This window comes from Aythya marila (genome assembly GCF_965140915.1).
Source record: "Aythya marila genome assembly, chromosome: 4".
In the NCBI taxonomy this organism is placed as follows: domain Eukaryota; kingdom Metazoa; phylum Chordata; class Aves; order Anseriformes; family Anatidae; genus Aythya; species Aythya marila.
The window spans coordinates 34,272,306-34,287,114 of NC_139045.1; the positions used below are offsets into that span (position 1 = coordinate 34,272,306).

Sequence of the window (14,809 nt, forward strand, 5' to 3'; positions counted from 1 at the left end):
TAGTTGGGCTCTTTCAAAAACAAAGTACACAATCTACGAATCTCATATTTTGTAACATTTTTGCAATTAAAACTGAGCAAAGATTATACTGTTCAGAATATAATTAAATCAGTAGGAATTTTGACTGTAGGTTGCAGAGTTCACTTTCTTGCAGATCTGTTCTCAGGCCATTTTCATGCTTGGGCAGACCTTATTTCTTTCCTTACAGTCAGTTTGCATTTTGAAAGTTATCTGTGCAGACAGAAGGAAATTTTTTCATTAGAGGCTTAGGGTCTGGAAAGTGGTTGTCTAGTAAAAGTGGGTGTATTCTGTCTGCAGAATTAGAAAAAACAACAACTTTTGGTCCTAGCTCAGGACTGTAGTATTCAAAATAAACATTTTATCACTATTTAAATTATTCTTCAATTGAAATATAAGATTAATTACAACCTTTGATAATATAAATGTTATTGTTAAAGTTCACATACGTCTTTATCTCACTGAAGGTAGGAATTACCTTTCTGCTTTTTCACAGCGTGAGATTTTCAGAATATTCAGATGCAGAGTACAGGATGTTTATTGCTGAAGCAAGCTATTTAATACTCATTGAAAGCTAGGTTTCTAGTAATTGAACTTCTTTTTAGAGTCACTCATTTGCATTTTCACATCTCTTGTTTATACCCATTCACCACATGTGCTTTTTTTTTTTTTTTTTTTTCCCCAAATACTGCCTTAAATCCTGGAAGCTGCTATCTACAACATGCTGTATAAGGTTCTCTAGGACCATATTCATATTGTTATTTGATCACTTGTATTTCAGGACAGATTTTAGCAATTCATAACTTTCAGTCAACTATGAACCAAACTTACATGTATGACTGCTAGTTAAATAGGAAAGGCATTATCCACTAGGCATTATATTTTTACTTGATTATTTTTTTCTCTTTAGTTGAATACTAAAATGAGATTTCTAAAAATAAGCCATAGGATCAATCCAAATCTGTCTACTTGCTATTTGAGAGTGATACAATATAAATGTTCCATTTGCTCTTGTTCTGTTGCTGTTTCTTGCTGTATGTTTTCTAGCATACTGAGAATTCTTTCCTTCTTCAAGAAGAACCGAGAAACTTACTTACCATCAAGACCCCAGCAGACAGAATGCAAGCATCTTTGCAATGGTATTCCAGTTTAGGACAATCATATTTAATGTAAGCAAATCCCTCTTGTGCCAGAGGCTAGTTAGTGGATCACTAGAATTGGTGATTTAACTATTGTCAGTAGCTTCAGTAATAAAGGTAATGAAATTATGCCTGCAAGCTGTTGGATAATTCCTTTGATTTTATCTATATAAACTGAATGAAATACATTGAAAGCTCCAGCAAAATTATTTTCTGGATAGATTGGCAATATAATAACAAAAGTTTCAGGGCATATTTTTGCCTTTTGCCAAGAGCTCTTGCATGAGGCTTTAGTTTATGTCAGGGTCTGCATAAAAGCTGTTGGAGAAAGAAAGGCCAGTCTGAATCCAAGGTGGTTCTCCAACCTATTCTCATCATGTGGAATATCAGCTTCAGATTCTCAACAGTCAGTAATCATATGGTGTCTGGGTTTGGGTAAAATCGGAATAGTTTGCAGGCACCACTGGGTGAAGGCTAAATTAGAAGTGGCACTGCCAAGGGAAGGAGGCCTCAGCAGACTTTTACCAATTGCCTGTGCCAAGCAGAGCCCCAAAACTGATTTACTATTACAACTCACACTCTAAGAGGCAAGAGAAAGACAGCCACCTCTTCACTTATGTGCACTGACCATGACTGTAGCATATACTCAGCAATAGAAATGAACAAGCACTTTGTACTGACTGTGAAACTCTTACTACAAAGCTCAAAAAGAAAAGGTTCAAAAAGAAAAGTGTTGTACTTGAAAAAGGTTCACTTAGTCATTACTTCTCACAGGGAAGCTTTATCACAGTTTCAGCATGTACACATCTTCCCTGCACCCCAGGAAGCTCTCCTTTTTTAAGATGAAAAGTATTTTATTCCTTTTGTTTCTTACACTTTTCCACTAATTGAAGTACCATCAGTACCAAATCATCAGACATTCTTTTCAAGTTGATTTTAATCAAAATCACTAGGATCAGGATTAAGTTATTTGATTTTTAAGATTAACTTTGCAAACATTTCCATGGGTATACTCCATTATCATTCTACATCAGCTATGCATTCATTACTTCCCTTTGGATCAGGTGCCAGTTTTTTCTTCAGGAGATATTTTTAGTCAGCAAATCTTATCCCATCTGTGGTTTTACTAATTTTACATCAAAACAAGTCCATTGCCCTCTGTTCTACCCTAGCAGGATACAGAAACTTCTGAGGGAAATATCATATTCATTTTGTATGAAAAAGTGGGCGCAGAAGTTCAATTGAATTAGTCCTGATTTACTTAGTCTCAAGATAAGAATTGGGACTACTGTCTGTGCTCTTCAAGTGCTTTTGCATGTTTTTAACATCCAGACAAAATGGGGATAAAATCGTAGCATATTACATTTTCTCTCAAGCCCTAGGGATAGGAGGAATCAGGCTGATTATCCTAGCTTGTATCCTAGTTCTCCATGACTTGGTCAAATGGATTCTGCTTTTGCAATCCCACTCTCAAAATCTGAGGTTTCAAAATAAGACGTGGCAAAGGAAATACACTTTTTCCCACATGTAGTTGCAAATGTGTATTTCATAAGGTTCAGCTGTGGTGCAATTCGTGAGCGAGAAGAGTGTAGCCAACAGCATATTCTTACACTGAAATCAGAAACCAAAATTTCAAGGTTCTACCGTCAGTCTTGAAAAACCTCAGTAAGTGACTAGAAAGCTACAGCTTCCTTGAGCATCCCCTGGTCTCTGCTCCTTTATATGGCCTCTCTGCCCTGACTGCAGCTTGAAACAAACAAGACAGCAGCGCTGAGAACATTCCTTTGCAATGATTTTTAAATGTCACTCAGTTGATTTTATTCTACTGCCACTGCTATTTTCTAACCCCCATTAGTATTCTAGCTGATGTACAAAACACAGATAAAGTCCCACTGTGCATCTCAAGCAATTTATATATAGTCTAAAAGAGAGAATGTTATAATCTAACCACACGAGCATTCACCAGTACATGCTCATATGCATCCACAGTGTTTATCTATTCCTAGGCTGATACTGTGTGTTTACAGGCAGATGATGACCCTGGAGCTCAGCCCAAAATAGATGGACTGGGTTGGGTGCTGGATAGGAAATGTCTCTGAGCTGCTCTGTGAAAACTGCTTTGGTTCAACAGCTACTTGTTAGGAGGTCATCTCTCCCTGCCACATGGCACTGAGGATGAAAGCAAAGGTTTTATTGTGCCTGCCTCTTCCTGCTCTTATCTCATGCTAGTGCACTAGAGTCTTCCTCTTCTTCCTGTATCTTCTTGGAACCATTGCTGCGCTGGCACACAAGCTCTGCTTCCCAGAAACTTTTTCATACAGGTAGTATTTGCCCCCATCCAGGATACATCTCTGAGTTTCATGGCCTTTAGGTGTTCAGTGATTCTAGTGGCACCACTCTGGCAGCTAGGGTTTCAACTCTGTCTTCAGCAGGACAAACAGAAATACCTTCTTTATTCTCTAAATTCTGTTCATCCTGTGCAGTGATGGAGACCAAACCAGCAGACTGCTGGTTGTTTATATAACTTCTAGTTGCATAAGTTACCGTTGCCTGCTAACTGTGGAGTTACAAAATCGGTGTATTCCTGGGTGATTTCGTTGCCTTGCAACATAGCACAGAATGAAAGACAAGAGAAATTACTCTTTGTCAGATCACATGGGGTTTTGTTTTTTCAGGCAAGTTTCCAGTGGGAGATGTTGAGCTTTGTAAGTGCAGCTGTGTCTTAAGTTATCATCTACATTTATGTAGGTCCTTGCAAAGTACATCTGCTTCAAGGCATGGGCCAAATATGGTACCCGCTCTTTTGGTCAGAATTCAGGTGGAATCCGACTGAACACAAAAGTGTCCAAAGTCTGTGCCACTGACTTGACTGCATTAAGTGACAAAAGACAGTAATTGTGACTGAGGCATTCCTCCTGTCTCCAGTCTGTGAGACCAGTTAGAAAGAGGGGTGGGTTCAGTCTCCCGCTTGTTGCATTTTAATTGTGGTATTTTGACTCAGTGACTCAACCAGGATCATTCTGTCCCCATGAAACCTCATAGTACAAGAATTCACTCCATACTTTCAAGTCTTTCTCGTCTTCCCGCAAACCCTGCATCCTAAAGAGAACTGAATTGCAGGACAATACTCATCCATTTCTTTCTTGGGACCCACAAACTGTTGCTCACCCCACATGCATGACTCAGCTCTGCTCCACCACTTTGCTGGCACAGAAAGCTGCAAGGGTGAAAGAAGAGAGAAAAGCGCCTGTCTGGAAGTATTCCTTCCCTTCCCACTGCTGGAGTGAAAAGCCTCAACTTTGGGAAGGGCATTGAGTAGAGGAAGATAGCAAACAGGGCAAGCCTCTGTAAAAAGGGCACAAGACCAACACTGGGTATATCAAGGTGACTCAATAGTTCAGACTTCTGCTGACTTTAGTAGTTCGCTTATACTTAGGATCATGATACTGCCACGTTCCAGAAGGCACGTGGCATCTCTTCAGCTGTTCTTTGCAGGAAATATATCCCTAGTTTTGCTACAGCCAACAGCTGCCCTCTTTCCACTGTCTGAGTGGATAGAAGTCTGACTGTCTGTTTTCTGGAAGGAAGGAAGAAAGGTTATGTGGGGATGCGGGAGTACCATCAAAAACATTTTTTCTTCTGAATTGCCCTATCACAGCTTTTTCGGCTCATCTTTTCCTGCTGAGTAAAATGGGCAGTCATTTTCTCCCACTTAGGCAGCTAGGGAAAGGACTGTAGAGTTTTTACACAAGAGAAGATATATTATACTTTAAGAGATCCTGAAAGGTAAGGAAACAAATGCCCTGATTTTGAAGCAGAATGTTCTGTCTCAACTAACAGCTAAAACGATAAATCCTAAGTTTTACATTCTCTTTAAAATGTTTATGTTTGTTACAAAAATCTACTTAGCAGCCAAGCATTCCTGACATCTCCCTGTGGTATTTTTGTTGTTTACAAAGTAGGATTAATTTTTTTTTCTTGTTCTGTGGTGATGGCTAACTTCCCCCCCATTTAGGTAGACTACTTTTCAAGCTGTGCAGCTCTTTTTCAGGCAAATGAGCTGCAAGGTCTGTTTATGTGCATGGTGATCTGCTGAAAAGAACTTTTTTCAATCCCTGGACAAAATATTGCTTTTCTTATTCTTCAACCTGTGTTGTCTTCTTTGTGTTGCTAAAAGAGGGTGACAGTATTGCTATGAAATTACAGCAAAAGTGGTAAACCCTGGATATGCACAGTCAAAATGATTCCTTGTTATCTGTAGAATTCAGCTGATTGAAAAATGACCAGAGTGAGCATACTAAAATATTCTGTGAAACCTACGGTCTCTAGGTACTGTACAGTATTACAGATCCACAGAGCAGCAAGACAGGCACAAGATGTGAAACTGAAGAAGAGGGAGGAGCTGCCTGTGCATTGAAAGGAATATATATTCTCCCACAGTCTCTGGGTTGGCAATTTATGTACTGGACAGCCATTACTTAATGGCAGAGTGGATCTTGAATGGAGCCCTAGAACATAAACCCTTCCTTACCTCCTGCCTTGGAGTGCATGATACACATTCTGCTAGGAAGCTGTAGTCTGCAAATGGAGAGAACAGATTCCTGGTATACTAACACTTGCTCCTTCCCTCTTCCATTTTGGGTGATTTGTGCCTCCAGGACACGACAATCAATACCTGTGCTACCTCTAGATTTCTTTAATGTATGGTCACTACATGGGGACATACACCCAAATCATAGTTCATGTTCTGAGCAAGTAATATTGATTTTTGCATCACACTGGGCTACTGATACATGTCTTTGTGGAATCACTGCCAAGCATTCAGAAAAAGTTGGAATGCTGTTAGGTTGGTGGCCTCAGAGTTTCCTACTAGTGTTTATACTTAGTTGAGAGAGACACACTGCACAGGGGATGAATTTTGTTTGTAAAGGTGGGTTTCTCTTCTAAGTAGACTTAACTTTGTGTGTGCTGTGGGCTTGGCCTTATATTCCTTTGGCACAGAAGTGTAACTACTGTGGCTGTCACTTGCTCAATTAGTCCACATGATCACTCCTGATGAGTTTCTTTATCAACCTTGTTTGTATATATTATTAATTCTGACAGTAAAGGCAATCAGATACACCAAATTGTGATGTAGAAGGGGGGGGGGGTCTAAAACTTGCACATTTGCTCTGGCGTTGAAAAATGTTCATGACCAGAAATGCCTCAGCTGACTCTTCCTTTATGGAAGAGCAAATGGCTGGGAATGCTTGCTTACTGCCTGCTGATTTCTACATTTAGCTTTATAATGTTCAAGGTAGACTACTCAGATTTAGATGCTGTTGTAACTATGTAAACATGAACACCAAAGAAACCCACCTTAGGCCACTACTGAAAACACCACTGTGTTGAGCTGTTTGAGCAGTGGACACTCACACCTTTTTATTCTTGGTAGATGTCTTTCACTTTATATCGGTAAAATAATTAGGGAAAAGTTTGGTAATCACATTCAAAGAAACTTAATTTGCTTCATCTATTTTTTAAAAAATAATATGACTCAAGAAGTTAAGAATAATAAGATGTAAGGTGATATAATTAACATCAATCCTATGTAGGTCATTTTTCAATAAACAGAACTCATTTAAATGTTTTTCTGGAAATTGCATTAAAATGGAAGCAGAGACAGCTCAAGGCTTCCCAATAATATCTTTAAAGCTGAACTTTGCCATTCCAAAGGTGAGAGCCTGGGCCTGGAATGTTTCTAGCTCTACAAGCTCAGGAAACTTTTTCTGTTTCAGAAACAGGAGAGTTTTTTTCTCTGGTGAGCAGCTGTTCTTGCTGTTGCTCCAGCCGGGGATTAGCCAGTGATAGCAGCAGCCAGAGCTCTAGCACAGCCAAGGTGACAGCAGTGCTACAGATACGCTGCTGCTGCTGCCTCTGTATAACCTTAAAAAGGTGACTTTTTTTTTTTTTTAATAGGAAGCAGTCCTCTAAAGAAGCCTTCATGCATTGGGTCCAAACTTAACCTATTTGTTACAAATGGATAATGTGGGTGATGCAGCAGCTTCCCATAATGTGCCCTGTCACCTGATTCTGGAAAAGGAGATGTGAAACCTCTGTCTCTTTCAGTGCCTTAGCCCTACCTCTACAGCACCATGAAACATTAGAATTATATTTCCTACTCTTCTTTTCACCAAAAATAAGTAATTCTTACTGATATGAAGGTTTCATTATTTCACATCATGAATAGCTGAGATGTGTATGTTTTACGTTGAGGAAACTATTTGGGTCTCGGTGTTATAAATGAGATTAAAATGAAATTGTCTTAGAACGAGTTGTTCAGTCCATTAAGGCTGGATTTATAATTGGCACCCTTCCTGTAAAACTCAATTTGTTACAATTTTTAATATTGATTTGATCCTACAAGTGAATATACTAGAGGTAATTAAGCCTGATGGGACTTTAATACATTCAGAATATCTTCAAAGAAGGCTAGTGAGTATTACTAACATCTCAATCCATTTAACAAATTGCTAAGGGGAATCCACCATATAATTACAGTAATTCAGGAAAGTAAGTGGGAATTTTTGAGTCTACTGTACAGTGAAGAAAGGATAAAAATGTCAAACACCTGTGACCATATCTTTATCTGACATAAATTATATGATTTTTTTTTCTCCCCAATGTCACATCATTGTTAATTGTATAAATGCATAACTTAATCATGGATTCAGTCCTCCTGGGACCTTACATTTTCAATTACTATAATCTTATAACTTCCTCTTTTTTAAGATCTGTGAAATTGATATGGATCTCAGTAACATTAACTACTTCTCTTCTGAGAGTCATATCAAAATAGTTAAAGCTACCTTATGTTTCAATTATACATATTTCTGATATTACAGTGTAATTACATAGTATTACAAGTTTTGATGTATAGGATGTGGCTATCTTAATACTATACTATTGTGTTCTTTTTTTTAATATGCAGACCAATGCTTGCTTTACTCTGATGCTGATTTTAGAGCTGTTCTGTCCTCCTCAAAATGAAGATCAAATCTATAAGGTTTTGTTTGACACCACTTATTCATATAGAATACTAATATATAACCCAAAATGAGCCTTATTCTAAAGCTAAAAGAATGTTTAAAATATAGTTCAAAACTAAGTATATAAAATACTTAAGAAATTAAGATTTAAAATAAAAAGGAAACTTTTTTTTTTCTTGAAATACTGTCACTTCCACTTTCAAATGGTTATAATATTTCCAGTGGCCATCTTTCAGATTGTCACTCAAAAAGGGGAGCTAAATGATGCCACAGATTTTAGGATCCCTTGAGATATAAACAGGAATACCATCTAACAGACTTTAAAATCAGCTTCTAATGTAAGGAGACATATTACTGAATGGTTTATATGAAAAATGTGCTACAAATAGTAACTTCATTTCTTAGCATAAGTAAAACCATTCCATTATAAATGCTACAGATGCTTTCCTGTTTCGAAATACATGCAGGTAACTCTATACAGCAAGGTGGTTATATATGATAATTTCTAAGAAAACAATTTTTTAGGTTCAAGCTGTCAAAAAGTACTAAAAGACAATCTTTCAGTTCTGCCTTCTTGTGGGAGTTGACAGACGTTGATGTCAAGGGGCTGTGGTTTCATTCACAGCCTTTAATTATCAAGTACTTCTCTGCAGTCCAGTAAGATATTTGGTTATAGTCTACAGTCATTTTGTTTGTAGAGAGCTATTTGGCACCACAGTTTGTCATATAAGATATAACAGTGAACCTATGGAAGGCAAAGGATTGTCAGAAGATTAATTGGAAAAAAATATATATTTCAAAGCAATAAAGGGAATATAAAAAAATCAATAAAGGCAAAATTAATTCCATATTTCCAGTCCTCTTTCAATGTGAAGAAGCAGCAGAGCTCTTGAAAAGCAAGAAAAAACTGTGTGGTGAGAATACTTGTTCTTTCCCAAACTTAGTTTGGATAAAAAATGGGCCATTTTTCCTGGGAACTTTCTTTTCAGAAATTCCACCAGGAATAAGAACACTACCCTAGCAAATATTCATAAAGACATTGGGATAATTTCCTTGGGAGGAAATAGTAATGCATTTTGGGAGATGTAGTTCAGGTTATGAGTCCAATTCACTAAGGATAATGAAAACATGCAGAACTCCAGTCCCATGTCCCACCAGGCATCACACAGCTATGAAAAACACAGGGGAATGTCAAACCAGGCAAAGGCTAATGTACGCATCAACTTGATAATACAAAATATTTTACTTTTACATTTCCATTAAATCACCTGTGTTATTATTCACAGTCTATCTCCTAATTTCAAATTCATATTATGTTAAAACCAGTTAAAGTTAAAAGATTTATGTGTAATTCATACCACTGTAAGATCATAATCGGGTACTATATGTTACCATATGCCTCTGTACAAATGACATATGCACATATATATATATTTTTAATTGGTTAATGAATTCAAGTTATGACAATCTTGTTGTGTCAATGCCTGCATTAAAATGCAAGTCAAGTTATGATGTCAATGGTTGTAATATATACATACAAAATATTTCTTTTCAGTTCACTGTTTCTTTAATTTAAAAATCTGTTTTGAAACCAGACAACACTAATAATTATGAAGTCATGCATTAATATGCTTTGTTTTAAAGGTATGTCATTAAAAGTTAAGTCTCTAGAATTTTTAAGGGCCAAAACGTGAGGAATGTTTTTTTGGTTTTGTTTTGTTTTTCATTATACTCCTTAGTGTTTTATTTACTGTCAGCAATGTCTTAAGTTTTTTATGAAAGAAAAAAAAAAAAGAAATAATAAAAAAATATATCCTATCAGCTATGGACTTGTGTATAATCCACAAGGATACACATAGAAGCTTACAAAATTCTTTGAAGACTTTCTAAAACAAGTTAATGTCTTCAAGACAGATATATTGAAAAAGGACTCAGTTCTGTTCACTCAAACCTGTCCTGGAATCATGCAAATTTGTCACACTGACAAACATATATTGCATTAGAAAAAGCTATGTTTACTTTAAGTTTTTGCTTGATTAAGATGCAAATTAAAACTGGGACAGAATTGCTGAGAACCCTTTTAATGCTTTGAGAGATCCAGATGAAATTTGTTATTTCAAAAATGTTCTGTGGTATAATTAACCTTACTAACCCTGGAATAATTTTGGAAATCTGCTACTTATGAGTGTTAAATTAAAACCTTAACTCTCAGTGTAACTGACATAGTCACTCTCCACAAAGTCATAACATAAAACTTGCTGATCACAGAGAGTATTTTCTGTAAAAACATAAAGTAAGGAGAGGATATTCCAAAAATAGCAACTGTGCTTTATATATTTATATAATGCTTTATGCCCATCAAGAAGGGGAACAGTCTATAAAAAGTCTACTCTCACAATTTGTTTTGCTAACTATAGTAGCTATAATAAATGAAAAGTTCCTTGAAATACCCAAGGCTATGGTTTGGTTAAGAGCTAGGAGCTACATCATCTTTAAAGGAAGATATTTTTTTTCCTTTATGGAGGTGACACCTGAGAGCAAGGACTTGGTTGCAGAGCAAAAGTGAGATATACTTTTTTAAAGCAGACTGTTCATTGACAAAATGCACTATTTAGACAAAGAAGTAACCACAGAGAACAAGTGTATTTGTAAGGAAATTGCAAGTAAAATGTATTGTTGTTGCATCCTACCTTGTACACAATGATAGGAATATCAATGACAATATAGATAAGGTCTCCTAGTGCCAGACTGGCTATCAGTGCATTCGGGCCATTCCTCATACACTTGTTCTGGTAAATGATCCTCAGCAGAGTTGCATTCCCAACCATTCCAACGATGAAAATAGCACAAGATACCACCGTGTTAATGTATTTAAAAGTTTCAGCAATCTTAGTCTGCTGGGAGCATTTGACAGATTGGTTGATTACCAGGGGCCGTCTGGTGGTGAGGAGCATGCTGGAGTCAATCCCTGAGAAAGTGGGAAGGTTGTTTCCCAGATCACTCTGGTTGGCAGCATCTCTGTCAGAGCTGTCACTGAGGACAAATCCCGAAACCAGCAGCAGCAAAGAAACTTTTAAACATAAGGCTTCCATCCCGAAGTCCCAAATGAGCAAATTCAGTGAGAGTTTTTTTCACTATCTCAGTGAGGTACTTTTCACTTCTTCACCTGCAGAGAAAAACAATAAGGAAAAACAAACAAAAAAAGAAACAGAATCAGTAGACCCAGCAGGGTAACACATCCTGCTTCTCACTTAGGAAGAAAGCTATTTGGATGTAATTTCTATAACACATATATATAAACACATGCTTGTAATCATTGTGCTACTCTGAAATCTAGATTACCCACATCCATTAATTCTGACAAAACACAAACAGAGATGAGATCCTGCGGGATCCTTTAACTTTAGACAGAACTTGTGCATGAAAAAACACAAAGGGGTAGATGAAGTTCTGCTTTAAAATATAGTCTTGCAAGAAAAGTCTACCAGCAAAGGGAGGCCTTGGGGACTGCTGTAAGATATTTTAACTAAAATAAAGTATGTTCTAAAAAGTAAGGTAACACTGCATTAGTAATTACAGGTACTACATTTGTTAATTTTTGAGTGTTTTTGATATATTGCAACAATGATGCTTTATATTATTTTTCTCTGGCTTTATAATTACCTGGATTTTAAATGAAGACTGATAATACGTATATATCAAATCAAATTTTGGACTGGACTCAAAGTCCCTGGACATTATGAGGAAGACTTTTATAGTCTCAGGGTAAACATTTGACCACATATGTCAATTTATTGTAATAAAAAGAAGTCTTTGGTTCCTGAATAATGTAAGTGCTGCTCATGTTGCAGTCCTTATCCATGGCAAAGTTGATTATAAAAAAAATTAAGCTCTTTTAAAGATAAAAAACTAGTTGGTTTAGTATTCTAAGTGATAACTCCTGACATTTCCAGATAGGAAAGGAGGCAGTAGCATTCCACCCCTGTGACTGGGAGTGTGCAGCCCCAGAGCTGCTGGTCGCTGCGGCAGGGGGCAGGTAGCACCTTCAGCGAAGCTTCCCTGAGGTACAAGCCAAGGAGGACACTCTCAAGTCCAATTCCTTGAAGCCTTGGTCTAATTTAGGATAAAGATTTTATACATGGCTCATATCTGCAAAGCAGGACAAAATGCTACAGTGTTGCCAAAAAAAGAGTAGAAAGTTTAGTATTTATAACTTTCTGATTTCTAGGGACTCACATGAAGCAATTGGGAGGATCCTTTTAAATAAATGAATCCTAATTTCATTCCCTATGGGCCTATTAATTCAGAGTTTATAGCAAAAATTTACAAGAACGTGGCAGACAATTTACTGATAGTAGTTCTGAATGCAGCCACACTATAAATATTTACTACTTCTGTTGTGTGTCATCTGTTAAAGTGTGTGTGTCTCTATACAGCAGCGTATGCAATGTTAAGTCTGAGTATTCCTGTCTGCTGTGTAGGGTGCTATCTCTCACAGACCAGTCATCCAAATTTACGGTCTTCTATCTTGGTGTATCTGAGATAGTGATCTGACCAGCCTGAGTACCTGTGCACTTGATTTTAAAGTTTAATCAGTTAGACAGCAAATCCTTCTTACCTAAAAGCCTGATACAATGATATCTCAGGGCAGTTAGCAATAGTTAGCGTGATCTCAGTGCTTTTGCCTTACGATTCTAAGTCGTATCAGAAATAACAGGCATGTTTTACTGCAATTCTTTTCAGGCAAGCATTAGTTCTTTTATTATTTGCTATGACTGCTGTTCTCCAATTCACAAATGGAAAAACTGAATCAGTAGTGATTTAAATGACATTTCCAAGTTTGTACTTGCCCAAGTAAATGTGATACAGCTATGGACTGAGCCCAAGCCCTCACTACAAAGACCCACAGCTTTGGTTGCTGTATTAGTATCCCCCTTATTTAATGATGTTTTCCTGTGAAAACTTAATATACACACCTCATTTGAACATAGTGGTCGCATGCCAATGGTGCATGCAGCATGCAAAGCTGGGAACAGCATCGCCAGCTGCCATCTCTTCCCTCTCCCAGAAGAAACTTTCCCATAAGAAGCAAAACTACAACTGTCTTTTTTTAAAGAATGATTTATAAGGAAGACCACTTTCCTACGGATTCCTGACAAATCCTTCATTTGCTTGGCGTATTCTCCAAGTGTCCGTACGGCCACAGAGCACACAGCTCCCAGGCGGCCTGCCCTACGTGCAGGGCCGTGGGTGCCCGAGGCGCGGAGGGGACCCGCGGGCCGGGGGCGGCCGCTGTGGGGGAGCAGAACCCGGGGACAAACCGGGGACAGCCCCTGCCCGGGTCACCGCAGAGCGGTAGGAAAGAGGAGCCGAAACGTAACCGGCGACCGGTGTGCCCGAAAAGCTGCTGCGGAGCCCAAGCAGGGCACTGACGGGGTGATCACCGCGGTGATGCCGCCCCGGGGTGATGCCTCCCCGCTCCCCGCCGCCGGGACAGCGGCCCCGACACGGACCCGGCGAGGCAGGGCAGCCTGCGGAGCTCTTCCACAGGGTTCCCACGCCGAGCTGCGCTTCCTACCGGAGAGCCCAAGCTCTCTGCCTCTCTGCCCCCTTCCCTCGCCCCCGCCTGCAGCCGGGCGGCCGCAGCAGCCGCTCGCCGTTCCCTGCCCTTAGCGGGGCTGGGAGCGGAGCCGCTGGTGCGGGGCGCCGCGCACTCACCCCAGGCGTGCCTCCGCCGCCGGCCCCGCGCTCATGCTGCGCCTGCTGCTCCCGGGAGTTGCCGCCGAGCGGCTTTTCCTGGGATGGTCTTCCCCGAGCCTCTGACTGGGTGGGATGGAAATCTCCACCTCCGCTCAATCGGCAGCGGGAGACGGAGCGGAGAAGGCAGAGCGTCCTCGCTTCTCTGCCCCCTCCCCCTATTAAAACAAGCCTCCAGCCCGAGCGGAGCCCCTGCCAACGTTAAACACAAAGGCTGCCTCCCGGGCACGGGGGGAACGCTGAGCCCTTTAACTGTTTCCTCTCTGAAACGGAGCTTAACGACCTCGCTGCACTCGGCAGGGCAACAGCCTTTGGGAATCCATCCCCTGCTGCAGCTGCCTCCTGACAGCAAGTAGGGTTCACGCAAAGGTTGTGTGTCTGACTGAATCAGACGACTTAACAGCCACAAGCAGAGCAGGGAAAAATATCCCGCGACTAAATACACAGCTTTTGCGTTTCATTTTCCCCGGACTCGGTCAGGATTATGTTTCCACGACGATCAGTAAAACTGGATGTGTAAGAGTTTCAGAAACTCTGCATCTCGGGGTGTCATTTGCTGTGGTCCGTCCAGGACACACCTCGGTAACACCTTTTATTTTTCAAGACCAAAAATGCACGTACAAAAATAAAATCGTAGCATTTTCTGTCATTCAGATGTTTCTTATTACTGTTCTTCTGCTAAGGTAGTGGTACAGAAAAGTTATTCAGAAAAAGTGGAAGTTCTGTTAAAGTTAACAATCTTTTCTCATATACTCATATACCAGAGAGTGAAGCTTGTAGTGGAAACAGTTTCAAGATCCCTTCATGCTAACAAGTTAACAAGAAATTTTCAGTTCCTTTCTTGAAACTTTTCAAGATCCTCATTTC

The 14,809-nt window shown here is 39.3% G+C and overlaps 1 protein-coding gene across 1 annotated transcript in view; it reads right to left on the reverse strand.

Moving 5' to 3' along the window:
* EDNRA (endothelin receptor type A) overlaps positions 1 to 14,227 on the reverse strand; it is a 34,476-nt gene extending 20,249 nt beyond the window's left edge. Inside the window, exons 1-2 of the mRNA XM_082759243.1 lie at positions 13,904 to 14,227; positions 10,876 to 11,351 (exon numbers count right to left, since the gene is read on the reverse strand). Coding sequence (XP_082615369.1) covers positions 10,876 to 11,277 — 402 coding nt within the window. The 5' untranslated portion in view covers positions 11,278 to 11,351; positions 13,904 to 14,227. The remainder of the gene's footprint in view (positions 1 to 10,875; positions 11,352 to 13,903) is intronic.
* Between the last annotated feature and the right edge of the window lie 582 nt (positions 14,228 to 14,809).